Source organism: Notothenia rossii (assembly GCF_949606895.1).
Source record: "Notothenia rossii genome assembly, chromosome: 1".
Taxonomy (NCBI): domain Eukaryota; kingdom Metazoa; phylum Chordata; class Actinopteri; order Perciformes; family Nototheniidae; genus Notothenia; species Notothenia rossii.
In genome coordinates this window covers 78834040-78853073 of record NC_136912.1, presented here as the reverse complement: position 1 = coordinate 78853073, position 19034 = coordinate 78834040, and the positions used below count along the sequence as shown (strand labels likewise).

The following is a 19034-nucleotide window of genomic DNA, read 5'->3' as shown; positions in this document are numbered from 1 at the left end:
ATTCTTTGATGGTATGAAACTCGGTTCAGATTTATTTGCGGATGTTCATTCATTTGAACATTTTACAGGTATTGTACAGTAATAACACAAATTATATACATGGGACACGACCGTTTTTTACGCTGATGTCTGCCCTGCCTTTTTCTTTTGTTTCCGTTTCATAATTTTCTTTTTCAGCTGTCCACGTTTCTGTTTCTCAATGGTCTCGTGGATATTCTGTTTGAACTTCTTTTTCTGGCTCCGGATCTTCTCCAGCTCAGCTTTCCTCTTGGCCTCCAAGTCTGGATCCTGAAACGGCAGATTGATCAAAAACTGACAATGACCCATTTGCTGATTCCAAATCAAAAGCCCTAAACTATATTATTTGTAATGTTTCGCTACATTGGACACCTGAGGAACAATGTTGGCCTGTGTTACAGAAACTTAGCATGATAATCAGACTGAACGACTTTTATTTATTAGATCTATATTCATAGGTCTGGTAGCAACAGAAACGGCTCACATGGGAACCGAGCTAACAAAGAGGGAGGCATTAATAACTTAGTGGAAAATCCCTCAAATAGTTATTTGGCAGAGAAATATCCTTGAAAAAACTTAATGTACCAAATGTTTTCTATAAACAAGTCACATTTTTGCAAGTTCAGCTGAAGAAAAGTAAATTATCCTTCAAAAACATACATTTACAATGAGTTAATTATTTTTCGGACCTGGCATTTTTTTGCTTAGTCTTGGTATAATTGACATTCTAAACTTTAACAATGTCAAAAAAAAAGGTTTATTAAAGTTGGGCTGTTAGACCAAAACATACCTTTCCCTCCAAGATCAGCTGTTTCCTCTTGTTGGTCTCCTTTTTCTCATCAAAATCTGTTGACTCAAGTTTCTACAATACAGAAAAGAGTTTATCATCAGCACAAAAACATGCCAGAAGACGTATGTACTGCTTGTATGTACTTACTGAAAAACCCAACAAGAAAATATTCCTGAATTAACACAAACTCAGCTGACAGAATATATTTTTAAAAGAGGTGTCCGTACTATTTCACACTGCCTTCTGGTCACGTTGACCTGGGTGAGGATCTTCAGGACATCTTTCTCCACCACCGGATATTCCTTCAGCTTTGTCTCTATAGCAACAGAGCAGTTAGCGTTAGGTGCATCTGGTTCAGGATCAACAAGTTAATACAAGCTTACTTTAGTATTTAAAATGTACATGAAGAGGCTACCAGCCACATCAAGGGTTTGGATTTGAATAGGTTACCATTGTAGCTTGTAATAAAAAAAAAAGTCAAGATTTACAGATTTATATCTATAAAGTCATCGGAAGGAGATTACTGTTGATATTTCACTGATTATGAATACTATCTGACCATACGTTTATTCACTATGTATGGCTGCAAACATTTCTATTTTGTATCAGTGCCAAAGCAGGAAATATCAATATTTGAAGCTGCATGTTCTGCCATTTTTGCATCAAAAATTGAACTAAGGATTCATCGATAATCTAAATCAAATAGACGTTGCAGCTCTAAACCTTGTGTGACTGAAAACTGGATTTGATTTATTTCAAGTAGAACAGATGTTCACACTGCAGCCACAGGTACAGACGAGCCTGCAGGTCAGACTAGTGTTTAGTTAAGCTCCAAAACACACAAAGGTAAAACCTACTATTCTCTGCTTCGATGGACTGGACCAGGTGAATGTCGTACTGCGTCACCAGAGTGATGGAGACCCCATTCCTCCCTGCAGAGGAAAATAACCACGTCATGTTTGAGCTGCATTTACTTCAGACATGTTATCATCAAGAATAAGTCACACATGCATGATGTTTGTGATCTTATCGTTAAAAATGAAATGTGTGAAAGGCTACCTGCTCTTGCTGTTCGTCCCACTCTGTGGATGTAGATCTTTGGGAGGCCGGGGGTGTTGTGGTTAATGACGACCTGGACAGTTGGAATATCCAGACCCCTGTGAGTCAGAGGGAAGGGTGTCAAAACAAAGTGATTTCTGTCTACAAATCTGGAATTGTGGGAGGATTGACAGCCATCATCCCTGAGACAGCAAAGCTTCTTACCTGGAAGCCACGTCCGTCGCAATCAGCAGTTTGAAGACGCTGGCCTTGAACATGGCGAGGTTTGCAAATCGTTGTTTCTGTAGAAGACGAAGAGCAGACGTTCATTGCGAGTGCCCCTTTCATCTGCTATAATCCCTCCCAGACGGTTTCTACACTATCACAATGGCTTTGTGCTCGCTCTACGTTTCAGTCTTTGTCTCTTTAATGAGAGGAATATGATTTTCCACATCCAACACGAGCGACTCTGAGTAGCGGTGATAAGCGACACACCATGTTGGAGGAAATCTCTGCCTTCACCTTTCTCTAACACAAAGCAGTCAGATTCTTTGTAAGTGCAATTCATTAACTGGTCAAACTGATTTTCTATATATGGTCGCTCATTGACCTTGAAACGTCATTCAGCACGACTCAGTCACTACAACTAAATGGTTGCTTTCATTTAGTGACGGAACAACAAAATAAAAGTTTGTTAATTGCACTCTTCTTACCTGTTTCATCATGGAGTGTAGGGAGATGGTTGGAAAGTTAAATTCCCTCATCATCATGGTGAGGATTTGGCAGTCCCTTATGGAAAGAAACACATGTTCTATTGTAATAAAAAAATGTTTTGTATATGAACCACACCAAATCAACAACTAAATGAACAAGCAGAGGCCTCTTACTAGTTATCACACCAAGGTTCAAAGAGAAAAAGGTATTGCCAACTTTGTAATTAGCAGTGGCGAGCCGTGACTTTTATACCTAGGCCCTATGACCCCCCCTTCCCTCGAAATAAGAGTTATTACACCACAGCGTACACAGCGGAATATCAAAACAACGGCCCGGGGTGCAAAAACGCATCAATGACAGTAACCAGGGCCGTTCCTGGCCAACTTGTGGCCCCATGCAAAGTTATATGAAGTTATATGATATCGCGAGCGTAACGTCCGCGATAATAAAGCCCACCCATTTAGAGGGAAGATATGATTGGTCAATTGTACTGTCATTTGACATTACTCTCTCGTTCAGTTACTATAGCGGGCCCTCTGTGAATTTACAGCAGGACCACCAATCAGCTCCTATCTTCACAGTAACTTGCAGAGACGGCTCAAGGAGCTTCTTTCATTTAACCCTTCACATTCCAACAGAAACTGAACAGGCAGATTAAATGAAGTTCTTTTGTTAAAACTAATGAAAAATATAACAAACAATTTAAAAGAAAAAAGGTTTTTAAATATTATTTTGTAGAATATCTTAGGGGGCCCTGACGGCTCACCACTGGTAATTAGATGTTCTGTTTAACAACAGCAGTTTATGCTACAAATCACAACCTTAACTGGCACCATTGCACGTTTCATAACATGTACAAGGTTCCCTTTAGATGCATTACATTATGGTTACCACAGGGCTTAGTATGGTACGAGCATGCACAACTTTTCACTACTTCCAGTCCACTTACTTGCACGTGTTGACGAAGATGATGATGGACCAGTCGTCATGCTCGTCGGTAAACTTCTGAATCAGGTGGACCAGGTAGGCGTCCTTCACCTTCTCAGGAGTGAGGATGTACCTCTGGTCCAGCTCCTCCACGGTTCGTGTACTGTTAACAACAATAAAAAGGGATATTTGACCTTTCTATATTGATAGGTAGATGCCAGAGAGATCCTAGTACAGGAACTCTGGAGCAGGAATGCATTTATGGCAAGAAGGATTTGAAAGAGACTTTAATAACTGATATGATCCAATCAGAAGGCCTTCACATTCCCCTGCAGGAAACATCTTTATGGCAGCTCAGCAAAGTGTGTGCTGCAGGCAGGTCAGCCAGATGAACCGTTTCTGCTTCACAGTGAATACACCAGCTTGAGTTTGTTGCTGCTTTCTGCACACATCTGAATAGTGCCAGTATCTGAGCTGTACTAAGCAGAATGCTCATTCGACCATACATAACTCCCATTATTTGCATGACTCTGCATAACATCCAAAAGTATTTGTGTGAGAGACACGCTTCAGTGATTAGCTGCACTTCAGATCAGATGCAAGAAAACTGATCTTCCAGGCTGTTTCTCACAAAGAATGCATCTGGAATGAGGAACAAAAGCGTAGTCACTTAGATTTTTTTTGTGAAAGGCCACTAAATAAGTACTTTAGACACATAATGCATTTAAAGCCTTCTGCAAACAAAGTTAAAAACAGCTCAAATAACACCTGTAATGTGAGAAATATTCCTTTAAAAAGTAGGTTAATGGCAGCAGGTTACTCACTCCGATTTGCTCTCCCAGAAGAAAGGTCTGTTCATGGCGATGGACTTCAGGTCGTGCAGGGTGTCTGTGAGCGTGGCGCTGAACAGAAGCGTCTGCCGTTTAGCCGGTAAAATCGCCAGGATCGTCTCCAGGTCTTTGGTGAAGTCGGTACAGCCCTGCTCCAACAGCCGGTCCGCCTCGTCCATAATCTGACAAACACACAGAGACGATGTCACAAACTGTACGAAAAACAGTAGATCAAGAAGTAGTGTGACTGCGTATGCAGATTTAAAAAGATCCAAGCATTTGGGATCATAGGAACTACAGCACGAGATCTGAGCACTTAAATGTTTTTTGTTGTTTAAAAGAATGAGGAAAAACACATGGACTTCTCTTTTGCATAATAATGTATTTATTTCGTAGTCTAAATGTATTCCTTGGCCCAACATATCTTTAGTTCATTAGAGCGATTAGAGACCTTGTCCTAGTATAAGTTTGTGTTCCTCCCTAAACTCACCAGAAACTGGATCCTGCTCATGCTGAAGGTGTTGGAGCTGCGGATGTGATCTGCTAACCGTCCGGGCGTAGCTACGACCACATGTGGTTGCTTGGAGAGCTCCAGAGCCTGGCTCACCATGTCTGTCAGAAACACATCAGAGACAACGTCAGCACAGAGGAGATGCTCAGATAGAGTTTAAAGTAACTGGCTGCAATGATTTATTCAACTTTAAGCAGCAGCAAAGTAACAGCAGAGCTTTAAAATGGTTTACCCATTCCACCGACGACGATGCAGTCTTTTAGACCCAGCGGCTTCCCAAAGACTCGAAACTGCTCTGCGATCTGATAGGCCAGCTCCCTGTATGACATCACAGACACAACATCAGCGAGAGTCAGTAACATAGTTTCCATTCATCTTAGCTCAAGTATCAATAACAAATGCCTCATATGCAGTGTTCGAAATGGGGGGGAGCTCCCCTGAAGGCCGACTTTGAGATAAATAGGGGGAGCCCAAAAGAATCGTGCATATTTGTGTCACACAGATTAGAAATGTTGAGTTTCTCTAAATAAAAGTTCTTCCATTTAAATAATAGTCATTGTTCATTACAGTTTCTGAATATTTGTTTTATATTTGTGAACATTTCTGGGTGTTGCCATCTGTACGGCGGCGCTGCATTCTTTAAGCTACTTACTTACTTACGCTATGGTTACGGCAGGCGATGCTGGCGCGGCATTTGATATTTTCATACTGATATTTTTTTTAACTCTGGCTTTGTAATAAAGAATATGGCGAAACGAAAAAACAGCCAAGCCCCGCAGCTTTTGGATTCACAAGCAAAGAAGCGAAGGAGTCTAAAAATGACAACATGAACGGAACAACTTTTAGTTTGCCGGCTTTAAGCGGCATTAGGGTCGAGTTTGACAGCTCCACACCGAGGGAGAGGCCTGCCGATGCGGAGCGTGAAGAGGCTTCAACAACGGCCTCAGCTGCCGGCGCCACCTGCGCTAGCAAACCTTTCCCGACGATGCCCATGACCTGCCTTTTAACTGGACACCGAAAATATGGAGTTAGTGGAATGAAAGTTATCCATGGCTTTTAAAAAAAAAATTTTTAAATGTGGATGTGAGATTTGCAAAGAGGCGAAAAGTATATTGATCTCTGCCGCTCGCAAAAGAAATCCACCTTTGTGCACCTTTCACAAGAATAGATTCAGGGAAAAGTCAGCAGTGATCAACAGAATAACCTGCGGAAAAAGATTTGTAAGCACTAAGAGCCAGGCACACGAAAAAGCGATCGAGATTTCGGAGATGAGAAAAAAGATGTCCTACCAAAGAAGGTAGGCCTATTGGCAATCAATATTGATCTAATGCAGGAAACATATACATCTTTCAGGTCTGCCTATATGATTGCCAAAAAAATAAATAAATAGGGCTCCCCCGAAAGCAAATGGGTAATTCGAACACTGCTCATATGTTTGATGGGGACAGATCCATTTGAAAAATAGTTTGTGTTCAGTTGTTGTGAGCTAACATATAAAAGACAGTCTGTGTTGAGTTCTGTATTTTAAATAAATACAAAAAAACTATCTCAGATTTAGACATTATTTAGGATCTGAAGCTTGTGTTTCTTTGACATGTCGTGACTTGAATATTAAGACTGCTCGGTTCAAATACGTTGGTCGTTTAATTTGGCAAAGTGTCAGAGAACCATACTGTGAAACACTAAATGTCTTAATGTGGATTTTCCCCCATAAGTGTAGCGGGGTCTCCGAGCTTGCTCTCTGACGCTGCACAGCACTGACCTAGTAGGAGTGAGAACCAAGCAGAAGATGCCATATGGATCCTCGGACAGTTTCTGCACAACTGGAAGCACAAAAGCTGCTGTCTTCCCACTTCCAGTCTTAGCACAGCCCATACAGTCCCGACCTGCGAGGAGAAACAGACATCACATTCATTCATCTGCTATGATTTCTGGTTAACCAACTTACAAGGTAACTTCAGAGGATTCTACAGTAATTATTTACAATACCTTTATTATAATGGTGACAATCTCATACTCCATGAGAAAAAAAGTATTTGTTGTCTTTGCTTATCATGACTCGTGATTTTTCTGGAAAATCACATGGGGTAATCATTTACATGTTATTGTTTACTAATGTATTATGAGGGAAAGAGCCGTATCAAAACAAAAGCCTTATTCCTGACCTCTTAATCATACCTCCAATCAATAAAAAGTTATACTTTAACTGCAACTAAGAGCAGTTTGGCTCATTTATAATACAAGCAGAACCCACAAGTGTCTCATGATTTGGAAAATGTACCAATATTTTAAATACATTTTCAACTTACCTGACCATTACAATTATAACATGTGTTTGAGTAGTTTAATTACTAATCGACACTGCAGATATGGACGTCCACGGTAGCGAAGAAGATATTTACATCCCAGGTTTATGGGCTGGGGATATATATGTTTACTGTGGACATTTAACAGAGACTTACCTTCCAGTATCGGCGGCATGCAGTGTTCCTGTACCGGAGTGGGTTTGTTGATGCCCATCTGTTTACACTGTTTCACCAGCCAGTCTGCTAGGCCCAGCGAAGAAAAGTCACACATTTCTATCGATTTACCGGGCTAGATTATTACTTCTGTCAACTTTATTTTACACAATAATTACGGAAATACTCGCGTTAAACGTAGAGTTAAACATCCTCGTGTGTTTCATCAATGGTCGCTACGTGATTACGTAACAGTACAACGTATTTTTCTTCTTCTGCAAGTTACGGACGAGTGGAGACGGTGCTGCCCTCTGTTGGTTAAATATTGTGGGGTTTTTTAACTCTACTATATTTATCTGACAGGTTTATTGGCTTTTCAGATTGGAATTTCTTATTCTCCGGGTCTAGACAAAAGCATTGCCAAAGTACGTCATTTTAAATTATAGTGTAAAACTAAAGGGTACATTTTCATGCATAGGTCGAAAATAGTATTGTTCCTCATTAGGTAAATAAACAATTACAAAATAAATGTTCTGAATCGGTTGCAAAGTGCATCATTAAAAAGGTAAAAAAATAGGTTGAGCTCATGAAAATGGACTTGGTTCTTACGAGAGAGCGATGCTACAAACATACGATGCTTCTATGTAAGAATGTATTGATTGATTTTTTGACATATTTTATACAGTATATATCAGTTGTTGCAGCTGTAAATGTGTTTTTGGGGGGAGCTTGTACATTTCACTTATTTACACACGGCATCTATTGCACGTCTGTCCGTCCTGGGAGAGGGATCCCTCCTCTGTTGCTTTCCCTGAGGTTTCTCCCATTTTTCCCTTTAAACTGTGGGTTTTCTCTGGAAGTTTTTCCTTTTACGATGTGAGGGTCTAAGGACAGAGGGTGTCGTATTGTCATACTGATATTCTGTACAAACTGTGAAGTCCACTGAGACAAATGTAACATTTGTGATATTGGGCTATATAAATAAACATTGATTGATTGATTGATTGATTGATTGATTGATTGATTGATTGATTGATTGATTGATTGATTGATTGATTAGGGATGCGGAAAGACTTTGTTATTTCTGTTTATTCTAATAATTATACTCTGACCCATGTGGTAGAGAACTGTTTGGTAAAGCTTTCTTTCTTTAATTAACAATCGAATGACCTCTACGTCAATTGATAGATATTGCTGTCCTAAGGTTTTACCACTCTGGCTGGATGATGAAGTTAGACATAATTTCAGATCAATACAAAAATGTGAACTTAAATGTCAGGTTGTTTATTTTCCCCCATGATGAAGCACCACTGATACACAGACAATCTATCACAGATATAAAAGTTGCATTTATTTCTTAGCTAACATAACTTCATCCGCAGATCTGGAGTCATTTTAACCTTGAATTTTCGCAATCAGTCTTAACTTGTCTTCTGTGCTTAATAGCACTGACTTGTCCCTCTGACTGACCCTGCCTAATGTACCTTATTATTTTAATGGAAGATTATATTTGCATCTGGGTGACTAGTGAACAATGCTATTTGCACCCAGATGAGTACAGTGAGCAATGCTATTTGCACCAGGGTGACTATAGTCAACAATGCTATTTGCATCCGGGTGACTATAGTCAACAATACTATTAGCATCCGGGTGACTAGTCAACAATACTATTAGCATCCGGGTGACTATAGTCAACAATGCTATTTGCACCCAGATGAGTACAGTGAGCAATGTTATTTGCACCAGGGTGACTATAGTCAACAATACTATTAGCATCCGGGTGACTATAGTCAACAATACTATTAGCATCCGGGTGACTAGTCAACAATACTATTAGCATCCGGGTGACTATAGTCAACAATACTATTAGCATCCGGGTGACTAGTCAACAATACTATTAACATCCGGGTGACTAGTCAACAATACTATTAGCATCCGGGTGACTATAGTCAACAATACTATTTGCACCCGGGTGACTAGTCAACAATACTATTAGCATCCGGGTGACTATAGTCAACAATACTATTAGCATCCGGTTGACTATAGTCAACAATACTATTAGCACCCGGGTGACTATAGTCAACAATACTATTAGCACCCGGGTGACTAGTCAACAATACTATTAGCATCCGGGTGACTAGTCAACAATACTATTTGCACCGGGGTGACTAAAGTCAACAATAATATTAGCATCCGGGTGACTATAGTCAACAATACTATTAGCACCCGGGTGACTGTAGTCAACAATACTATTAGCACCCGGGTGACTGTAGTCAACAATACTATTAGCACCCGGGTGACTGTAGTCAACAATACTATTATCACCCGGGTGACTATAGTCAACAATACTATTAGCACCCGGGTGACTATAGTCAACAATGCTATTTGAAACAGGGTGACTATAGTCAACAATACTATTTGCATCCGGGTGACTATAGCGAACAATGGTATTTGCACCCGGGAGCGAAAAATGATATTTGCACCCCGATGAGTACAGTGAACAATGATATTTCCACCCGGGTGTATATAGTAAACAATCCTACCTTTTACATTTGTACCCTTCATACCAAAGATGCACTTTCTCTGAAAAGAGGTCGTCAACTGCAGTTTGGACATTACTTTTGGAGCATGCTTTGGTGCTTAGTGTAGCCTGATCCGAACTTTATGGCATTATGTGACAAAGGAAAGGGGAAAAAGGGGTTTCTCTATTTTCACCGGGGTACAAATAGACACTCCTGAACTTTATCAAGTATGCTTTGGTCTGACATTTGAGAATTTAGATGATTGCACTCAAAGCTTTTTTTATTCTTTTTTTAATTAACAATTTTAGATTTGATTCTGTCTGGGCTTAAATTTCCAATGCAAATAATGCCTTGGTTGCCAGATCCTGTAGATTTTTCTCTGTCTGTCTCATCTGCCACAGTGAGTGTGAAGAAGGCTGTGAGCTTGATTAACACGCTGCTTGACTTGGAAAAGGAGAGAAGTCTTCCACAATAAGACCAATATGGGTGTGCACACTGGGGCTGCCAGAGGTGGTTTTTACCCTTTGTGTTAAAGGGGGAGGCCTGCAGGTTCAGCTCTATCCTGCTCAGACCCTCTCCAGCTGTGCTATAAACGGCCTTGGACCGACTGAGAAGAGTCTTTCCAAATGAGCATGAGGGTTGTTTGCATGTAAGGCAGCGATCTGATGTTCCCTGCAGCCTCCCTGCAGCACAGAGCAGCAGTCAGCTGCATCGCTGACACAGGCCACTGAGCAGCACGATTAGCTGCTCCCATCGCTTCCACTACATTTAATGTTTACCTCCTGTTCATGCAAAGGTTTATTTTAAATCAGAGGTGACTTCAAACCAAGCCTTCATTATTTAATGTGGTGAAGTGCAGGACTTTTCTAAGCGTGAACAGCTGTGATTTTAGACAGTTTTTAAATAAATGTTGTGAAGCTTTAATGAGAACAGTTTTTGGGTTAAATATTCTGCAACGTTATTGTCCTTTTTTTGGTGCCAATTAGCATCTTTTCAAAAAAAAATTGTTTCATATTTTTAAAGAGCACTTTGAAACTGTCTTAAGAATAACAATTGCCATTATATATCTTTATTTAACTTGTTATGTCTTAAATTGCTGTCTTCATAGTCTAAAACATAGGATGTTATTTGTGCATGTGTGTTTTGGCTTATTTGGTGTTTAGGTCAGCTCAAGTTAGATTTATAAATAACAACAAAAAGCGAATTTGATCACTTTGTTAATGTATTTTTAAAGGGATTGTGATGTGTAAGATACAACTCATATTTGTTCATCAAAAAGCAGTTTTTCTACAAGTTTGTTTAAAGAAATGCATTTGCGATACATCATATTATGTGATATTCAGTGAGAAGAACAAGGGCATTTGGTGACACTGCCTAATGAATAAAATCATTATATTGATGCATAACATCTCGGGGGCTTAATATAAATGTAGCACATGAGTTTTTTTAGCGTGTGGCTTTTTACAATCGGATTTATCTATTTATTTCCTATCCTATCAACTGCAAGATATATTTTTAGCTGTACATTTATTTGATTTAATCCATTAAATCATTTGGGATTATCATATAGGCCAATACAACAGCTTAAAATAAAACATTATCTGTTTTATGGGTAAATCAACACAGAGTATGCATCTAACTGATTCTTTGCTTTATTTGTGTATCAGCCATTTGGCTTCTGTTCTTCCATCAGACGCTTCAAGCTTTTAGTGCGCTGCCATCCCATAAATACCCAGTCTGCGGATTGTCTGCACTGCAGGCCGTTTCCACTTGACCTTTTCACATTCTAACATTTAAATTGAGAGTGGGGAAGAGAAGGAGAAGGGGGCGAGTTTGTAGTTTGCATTGTGGCCAACAGAGGGCGCTTAAGAGGCTCTTCCGTCCCACGAGAGAGTTAAATGATCCCAGTGTGATCTGGCACGGAGGCGGGAGGGGAGCAAGTCCTGGACGAGGTTTGAGCCAGAAGCACTCCAATCCCGACTTTAATCGACATTCCTCCGTTAGTCAGGCTCGCAGAACTGAGCAAAACAATTCACTGTGCGTAATTACGCACGGCGACGAAATATTCTCGGTGTTGTCTCGCTGTGGAAGCCTGCGGACAAAGGAAGGCAGAAAGGCTGGAGGACAACAACTGACTTGAGAGGAGAGGACTACTGTTGCAGGGGGAACAGGGGAATCTGCAGTCGGAAGTGATTTGTCTTTTTTCGGAAATGTAAGTTTCGTCCAGCAATTTGGGGAAGAGGCGAATCTGAGGAGAGGAGAAAGGCACAAAAAGTGGAGTGGTGAGTGGAACCAGTCCTCTAGCAGCATCCAGATCCTCGGAGCATGGGGTAAGTTAGACATTTGTGTGTCCTGCTGTCGGGAAGTGATTTTTTTCAGATGTCGAAATGCTTAAAAAAAGTGAACTTTGTGGTGACGTGAATGTTCTGAGCGTGTGACTGTTCTGCCCTCTTAGTCAGCACATGCTCTTTTAATAAAAAAAAAAAAAAAAACGTTTCAGTCAGAACATTAACATCAGTTCACAGGTGCCAATGCTTTGATAACGCTCTGATAGACAAAACCGTGAGAGGAATATTGTTTGTGAACTAGATCCAGTCTGAGGTCTGTTTACACCGTAATTAAATAATGTGATTGTAAAAAGGTCAAATTCACATGTCAGCAGATCATGCCTGCATCATATTACATTTCAAACTAGCTGACAGTCTTTAACATGCATCCATTTTGTACGGTCATATGGTAAAACACACAGATTATCCATGCATCCTGCAGTTAACACACTTACTGCGATTTCCTGTTCTCTATTCCTATGCTTTTTGCATTAGACACACACACTCTCCCTCTCTGGACCCTTTCCAAGTCGATTGCTATGCAATCCTGGGTGGGTTTTCTTTGGGAAGCTTCTGGTGTCAAGCTGTGCTCACTCTCATTAGGTGCGAGTGTTGTGTGTTGAATAAAAAAAGCAGGCCTTCAGCTTGGCTCAACACACCTGAGCCCTCCTCACATTACCTTGTGGGTCCATGCTGTCACCCTAAACTAAATATTTAGCGAATAAACACTGTTTTAAAATGAATGCTGTTTTAATATAGAGATTTCCTTCCTGCATATCTATGAGTTTTGGACAAAAACATTTAAAGACTTCAACTTTGAAAAATCTGACATGTTAATTATTAGGATTAATTGTGGAAAGAGCTGCAGATTAATCTGTAATGAAAGTTATTGTTTATTTTCAGCTTTAATGTGCAGAACAGTGAGAACTCGGCCTTTTGACAGTATTGCCCTGGTATCTGATCTGATGATTGTGTTTGATACACGCTCAGAACCTCGACCAGACATCAACTCAGCATCATCCCTCTGTGGCAGCTGAGTTCAATCACTTAATGAAAGTCATGTAGTCTCAGGGCCACCATGCTCACTTAGACAGACACATGCACATCTGACGGACGAGACAGCATGCAGCTGCTCCTGTCAGAAGTGAGCATCAGGAGGAGGAAAGCCTTTATTAAAATCCACTTTAGGTCCATAAACAAAATGTCTCAGGTGCTATCATTTATTTAAAAATACTTTAATTTGATCTTTCTTTTAATCATCTTCCAGGCTGTGAGATAATGTAAGCGAGTGGAATTGCTATGGGAATGGAGTACCTGTGTATTGCAGATCTACGGAAAGATTGAAATAATGTTGTTTAAAAAAGGGTCTTTGTGCTAGATTTCCTCCATTTTCTTATTTGATCACTGATTGTGAAGGTTAATTTAAATTTTTCAAAATGTGTTCAGGTGCTTAGCTGCTCTGAGCCTATTTATTGCTTGTTGTAAAGTACTTGAATCATATCACCTGACTTTTTTTCTCCCAGTTGGAATATATAAAATGTAATGGAGAGAGTCTTGATTTAATGGAGGTCTTTTATTTCTCTGTAACAAACTGCTGACGGCTACCATTGTTAACAACATGCAACGGCTTTCAATTCCCATTAATCAGGTTAAACTATATATCAGAAACAGATGCCCTCGGCAAAGCAAGTACCTGATATACACAAGGGGCCCCCCTATCATAAATGAGTACACCCTGAATACACCATATCAACACAACTCAGTAAGGGATGCTAAGGGCAGCCATGATTTACTAGAAGTGTTCTCCAAATTTGGGCATGAAAAGATGCACTTCTTGACCACATCGTAGACAGCCCTTTCAACCAATTTATTTATGCAAGCAATTGAAAGTTTTTGTATAGTTTTAATTTTTTTATTTGTAACTGAAATATTGCTGTGATTCAAGTTATTTTACTTTTATGAATTGACCTTAATTGAATTCAACCCCAAGGTCTTCTTGAAGTAAGAAGTATAGCTACACTGTGTGAAAACATTATTGGATTGGATTAGCACTTGGTATTAGCAGATATGTCATTGGGATGTCAGCAAATAATGCCCTCACAGTCACAAGCTTCACAGGTAATTGATTTCATGTGTAACTCGGATCCTCTTTCCTCTTGTTCTGCCGCAGAGGAGTTGTCTGCCAGCTGTAAAATGTTCCCGCTACATCGAGACAGGTACAAACCCACATCATCTCTTTGTTGTGGCTCTGCATGGCTGGGATGAGCGAGAACTCTAGATTAGTTTTTGATCTTATCCTAAACAATACTGAGCATGAAATGAATGTTATTGATATCAGCAAAAGCTACTTAAATAAGTGAGACTTTTTTTTTTTATGACTTTGAAAAGTTACGTTAAACATGAAATGTATGTATTTATGCTGTCCGGCTCTGCTTAAACATGAAGAATACACCTCAGTATCCTCAGTACTTCTTAAGCTTTAGGGATCTATACGCCCATCCCTACTTCATCAAACATTTATTTGTCTCCGAACAAAATCCACACTCATTCCCAGAATGTTTATCCTTCCTCAGTATCTATACTGTTATCTGTGAGATGTGGTTCTCACTGAGGACGTTTCATGCTTGTCATGATGTGAAGATGTTGTCAGCACGCTCGCCTCCGCCTGCCGCCGTTGTCTGGTGTGTCTTTCCTCATATCGTCCCCCGTCAGTTGCTCCATTGCAGCTCCATTGCTGGATTGTTTCAACTCCTTACAGTGCATTGTATTTTTATAAGCTGTTGGTAGGTTTTGCATGTTAAACTGTGATTTTCAAAATAACTACAACTATCGAAGTATACAGTGTTTCCCTCTGACATGCAGTGGATCGAATCGATATACATTTCGATCCTCAAGAGACTCATTACATTATGTTGATTCAGCTGACGCTTTTATCTGAAGTGACTACAATAAATGCATTCAACCAGGTGGGTACAACCACAACACAAATAATAATCATGCACGTACATCAACGTTCAGTAAGCAAATATGCTGAACTACTTCCTGTGCCACATTTAGAGACAATTAGAGAAATATTAACTTTTTATTTGCCTCCCGTGACCGCTAAGGCTAGAGGCATTATGCTTTGTTGTTGTTATTCCCATTCCTGGAACGCCATTACCCAGGAACACCTTGAGGAAATGTCCTCACTTTATGCAGAAACTTCCACTGAATTCAAGGATAAACTGATAGGATTTAGGAGGTTTAAGGTCAATGTCACTGTGACCTCACAAAATACTTGTTTGGCCAAAACTCAAGAATTAGGGTTAGGATGTATGAGGCATTGATTCATGGATGTAAACTGAGAGTAGACCAGCTGGCGAAGGCATACAACCGAGAGAGGATCATTCCAGTTTTTAACTTTATGGGACAAGTTAAACAACATTTTTCTAAAGGTGAAAAGCAAACACGTGAGTAGAAAGCCGAATTCTTGTAGCATAGTGTCCACAGTGGGGCTTCTGCATTTTGGATCTACAAACATGCCAATACCTACCGACACAAGTCAAAGCTAACCCCAGCCATTGATTACTAGAAAATGTACCCAAAAAAATTGGAGTTATACATGACCAAAAACCATAGTTAAACTTGTAGGGGGATAAACTCATCCCTTTTATTGCCAGAAGTAAGATGAGAAGATGGATACCACTCGTGTATAAAAGTGGCCTCAATCGTCTAAGCCTTAATAAGTGAATAATGTTAATTACATTGTCAAATTATTCCCTTTTTGTTCTTCAGGAACATAATCAGTTAATCTGCAGCAATAAAGGCCGTTAAATCTGTTCAGCGTCAGCGTCCTTCCGAGGAGAAACCAGCTGCTCAGGGGAGAAAGCCTCTTGATTGCTGTTTGAGAGACATTTGCGATTGCTTGAATAAACAGTAATCTCTGCTCACTTTCTTTCTGTTCACTCCATTTCACCGTGTTTTATTGGTATAGTGAGTAATAACAGTGCTGCCGCAGGAGGAAGACAAAACATCCTCTCTTTTTCGGTGCTTCTCCCTGACCTTGATATCCTGAATACAGAGAACACTCCAGCTCTGCGTCACCTTCACAATGTGAGAGAGTAGTTATCAGTCAGAGGAGCTGACCTTCAGATAAGTGAAATGCCGTGCTGTCATTTAACACAACTCGAGCTCAAGACTCAAAAGTGTTTTGCCAATGAGGGCTTGTGGTTGTGAGGTGTAAAAGATTCCATGGGAGTTGGTCAACATCTTCTGAATACCTGAGCACCACTTGTTTGACTCCCAATGCCTTCCAGTGTGTAAACTTGGCCGTGTATATGTTGTGCTGCAGATATGGTGACTTGTTGAGCAGCTTCAGTATGAGTTAGCGTTTCCCTTCGCTGGGCTATTTTGGTATGTAGTTGTAGCGTGTCATGTTGCCCGACCGGACCAGACATTTTCGCTGGCTCGGGAATGTGGACACGAGGCAGTTTACTCTCAGAGGTCGGAGGAAGCAGACCCTTGAAAGGAGAAATGCTTCGAGAGGAACAAAGAAACTGCCAAAAGAAGAAAAAACCCTTGTCTCTCAGTGCAGTGGCTGGAGTCCCCAGAGGCTGAACAAGTGCAGCAGAGATCCAGTTGGTTGTCATCTTAATGCACAGATGGTGAAAGATGGTGCTCTGCTGAAGCACTCAGCTGACGCTCTTCTTTAGACTGAAACCAACTCTTTTTTTTCTAGGCTTATGGGTCAACACGTGTTATTCAACCTTGAGTTTATGGTAATACTCTAATGTTAATATCCAACCACAATACGATGTTCAGATAAACAAGGTGTGTCTATAAAGCACCTCTCACCCTCTCAACTATTCACTTTTCAATTGGACAGATACTTGAATCTGAAATTCAGAAAATGTATGAAACAACTCACATGATATCATTCAGACTGAATGATATCATGTGAGTTGTTTCATACATTTTCACAAGGTGACTGAAAATAAATTAAATCTAATAATGTTAGGTAACACCATCTGTAGCCTTCACAGTGTTGCATCTCAAGTTTTTAAAAGCAATATTGCAAAGCTGAAAGTTCACCTAGGTTGCCTTCATGTAAAACTGAAAATATAAACCTTTAAACTCTTTTTGGTCTTTTTAATTGTTACTCTTGTCCAGACAGGCCCTGAAGAGATGTTTTTATTCTTAAAGCGATATTAATGAAAGTGATGGAAAAAGCTGATGCAAGCCTTCATCAGTCACTATGCAGGAGGAATGATGCTTGTGACTTAAAAACCTTTTAATCCACACATGGACCTAAAAAATACTTATTTGTATACTTTTCATATTAAAGTATTTATATCATATATTAATATTGTTGTATACTGTTGATACAGATTGTTAAGCCCATTTAATCTAAATGGGTGAATTGTGATATTGCGCTATATCAATTAATTGTACTGGATTTGTATATAAAATTATAAATGCCTAATATAAAATTCAGGAAACGATAAATAATGCCCATCGAAATGTGGGGAAATATCCTGGATGCTTACTTACACAGAAAAGCTTAGGAATTTCATTTTAATAAATGACTTAATGCAATATCAAAATTGTTTGATTAATTTCATTTAGACCAGTCAATTTAAAGACAAGTAATATTATCACATAACCTTATCTCTTCTTTATATAATCCTACTTGCATTGGATTATTCGGATTATGACTGAAGAGTCAGTTATTTTCACAGCGGGAGTGATTGACACTTTTTGGCTGCTTCTCTGAAACAGTGAATATTCAGCCAATCACATTCACTGATTATTTGTTCCATCTTCTTCTGACCTTTACTCAACCTCTTGGTCATCTCCCCCTCATCAGATGTCCAGGCTTTTTGACTTGCTGTTTCAAGTGTGAGCTTTCAGCTTTAAAGAACAACCAATTGGATTCTTTTCAAGCAAGTTTTGCAGCTTCCCTCCCTCCAGGCTGTTGACAGCCAGCAGAGCTTACAGAAATGCAGGGTTGGCAGTATGAGGAGAATTCTCTCAACTACAGAAGCGTCTGGTGGGGTCCGACTGCAGGGACAGAGGGGAAGGGGCAGCTTCTGTTCCACAGATTCAGGGTGCTGAAGTTAAGAGGAGAGAGGAAGAGAGCAGGGAGAGGGGGTTAGAGAGTTAGAGGTGTGTGTGTGTGTGTGTGTGTGTGTGTGTGTGTGTGTGTGTGTGTGTGTGTGTGTGTGTGTGTGTGTGTGTGTGTGTGTGTGTGTGTGTGTGTGTGTGTGTGTGTGTGTGTGTGTGTGTGTGTGTGTGTGTGTGTGTGTGTGTGTGTGTGTGTGTGTGTGTGTGTGTGTGTGTGTGTGTGTGTGTGTGTGTGTGTGTGTGTGTGTGTGTGTGTGTGTGTGTGTGTGTGTGTGTGTGTGTGTGTGTCATTTAATTTTTTCAATCTTAATTTACAATGTTTTCAAAATCAAAGTGTGATAGTGTTTAGAATATATGGTATGTTTATATATGTAATGTGTGTTGCTAAATCAGTCAGTTGTTGAGTATTAATTGTATCCTCTTTAAAGACTGTTCTTCTACGATAACGGTATAATTTCAAATCAGAAAAAAGATAAATTAAAAAAAAACATGAAAGAAACTGGCAATGCTCACAGAAATGTCTGTGCAGGGTAACAGGATTTGTCACACAGTTTTGAGCCCTCACACCGTCCGGCTCTCTGACACCCACAGGGACACGGTGCCGCTCAGCGATTGGGTCTTTAGGGAGGACGGTGGTTAGGGGCTCGAACAAAAACCCACAAAGCTGCTCAAGTTCTTGTTTGTTAAGAAGTTACCTTCACATGCTATGTGGCTATAACACCCTTGTAGAAACATTTTTATTTATGAAACGGCATTATAAAAGTGTTTTGTTTTCCCCCTGCATTAGTCACCAGTA

At 40.0% G+C, this 19034-nt stretch overlaps 2 protein-coding genes across 2 annotated transcripts in view; one reads left to right on the top strand and one right to left on the bottom strand.

Moving 5' to 3' along the window:
- Position 1: 1 nt before the first annotated feature.
- Positions 2-7579, bottom strand: ddx49 (DEAD (Asp-Glu-Ala-Asp) box polypeptide 49). Its single transcript, XM_079653217.1, has 13 exons — positions 7291-7579; positions 6591-6714; positions 5061-5146; positions 4808-4929; positions 4312-4499; positions 3510-3650; positions 2560-2635; positions 2072-2148; positions 1868-1965; positions 1666-1740; positions 1036-1124; positions 809-880; positions 2-288 (listed from the first exon to the last, which is right to left on the bottom strand). Exons 1-13 carry the CDS (start codon positions 7403-7405, stop codon positions 118-120), a joined length of 1434 nt encoding a protein of 477 aa, XP_079509343.1. The 5' UTR covers positions 7406-7579; the 3' UTR covers positions 2-117.
- Positions 7580-11665: 4086 nt separating this feature from the next.
- Positions 11666-19034, top strand: part of LOC307042239 (homer protein homolog 3-like) — a 43584-nt gene continuing 36215 nt past the window's right edge. Inside the window, exons 1-2 of the mRNA XM_079686033.1 lie at positions 11666-12139; positions 14307-14352. Of these exons, the coding sequence (XP_079542159.1) occupies positions 14330-14352 (23 nt within the window). The 5' untranslated portion in view covers positions 11666-12139; positions 14307-14329. The remainder of the gene's footprint in view (positions 12140-14306; positions 14353-19034) is intronic.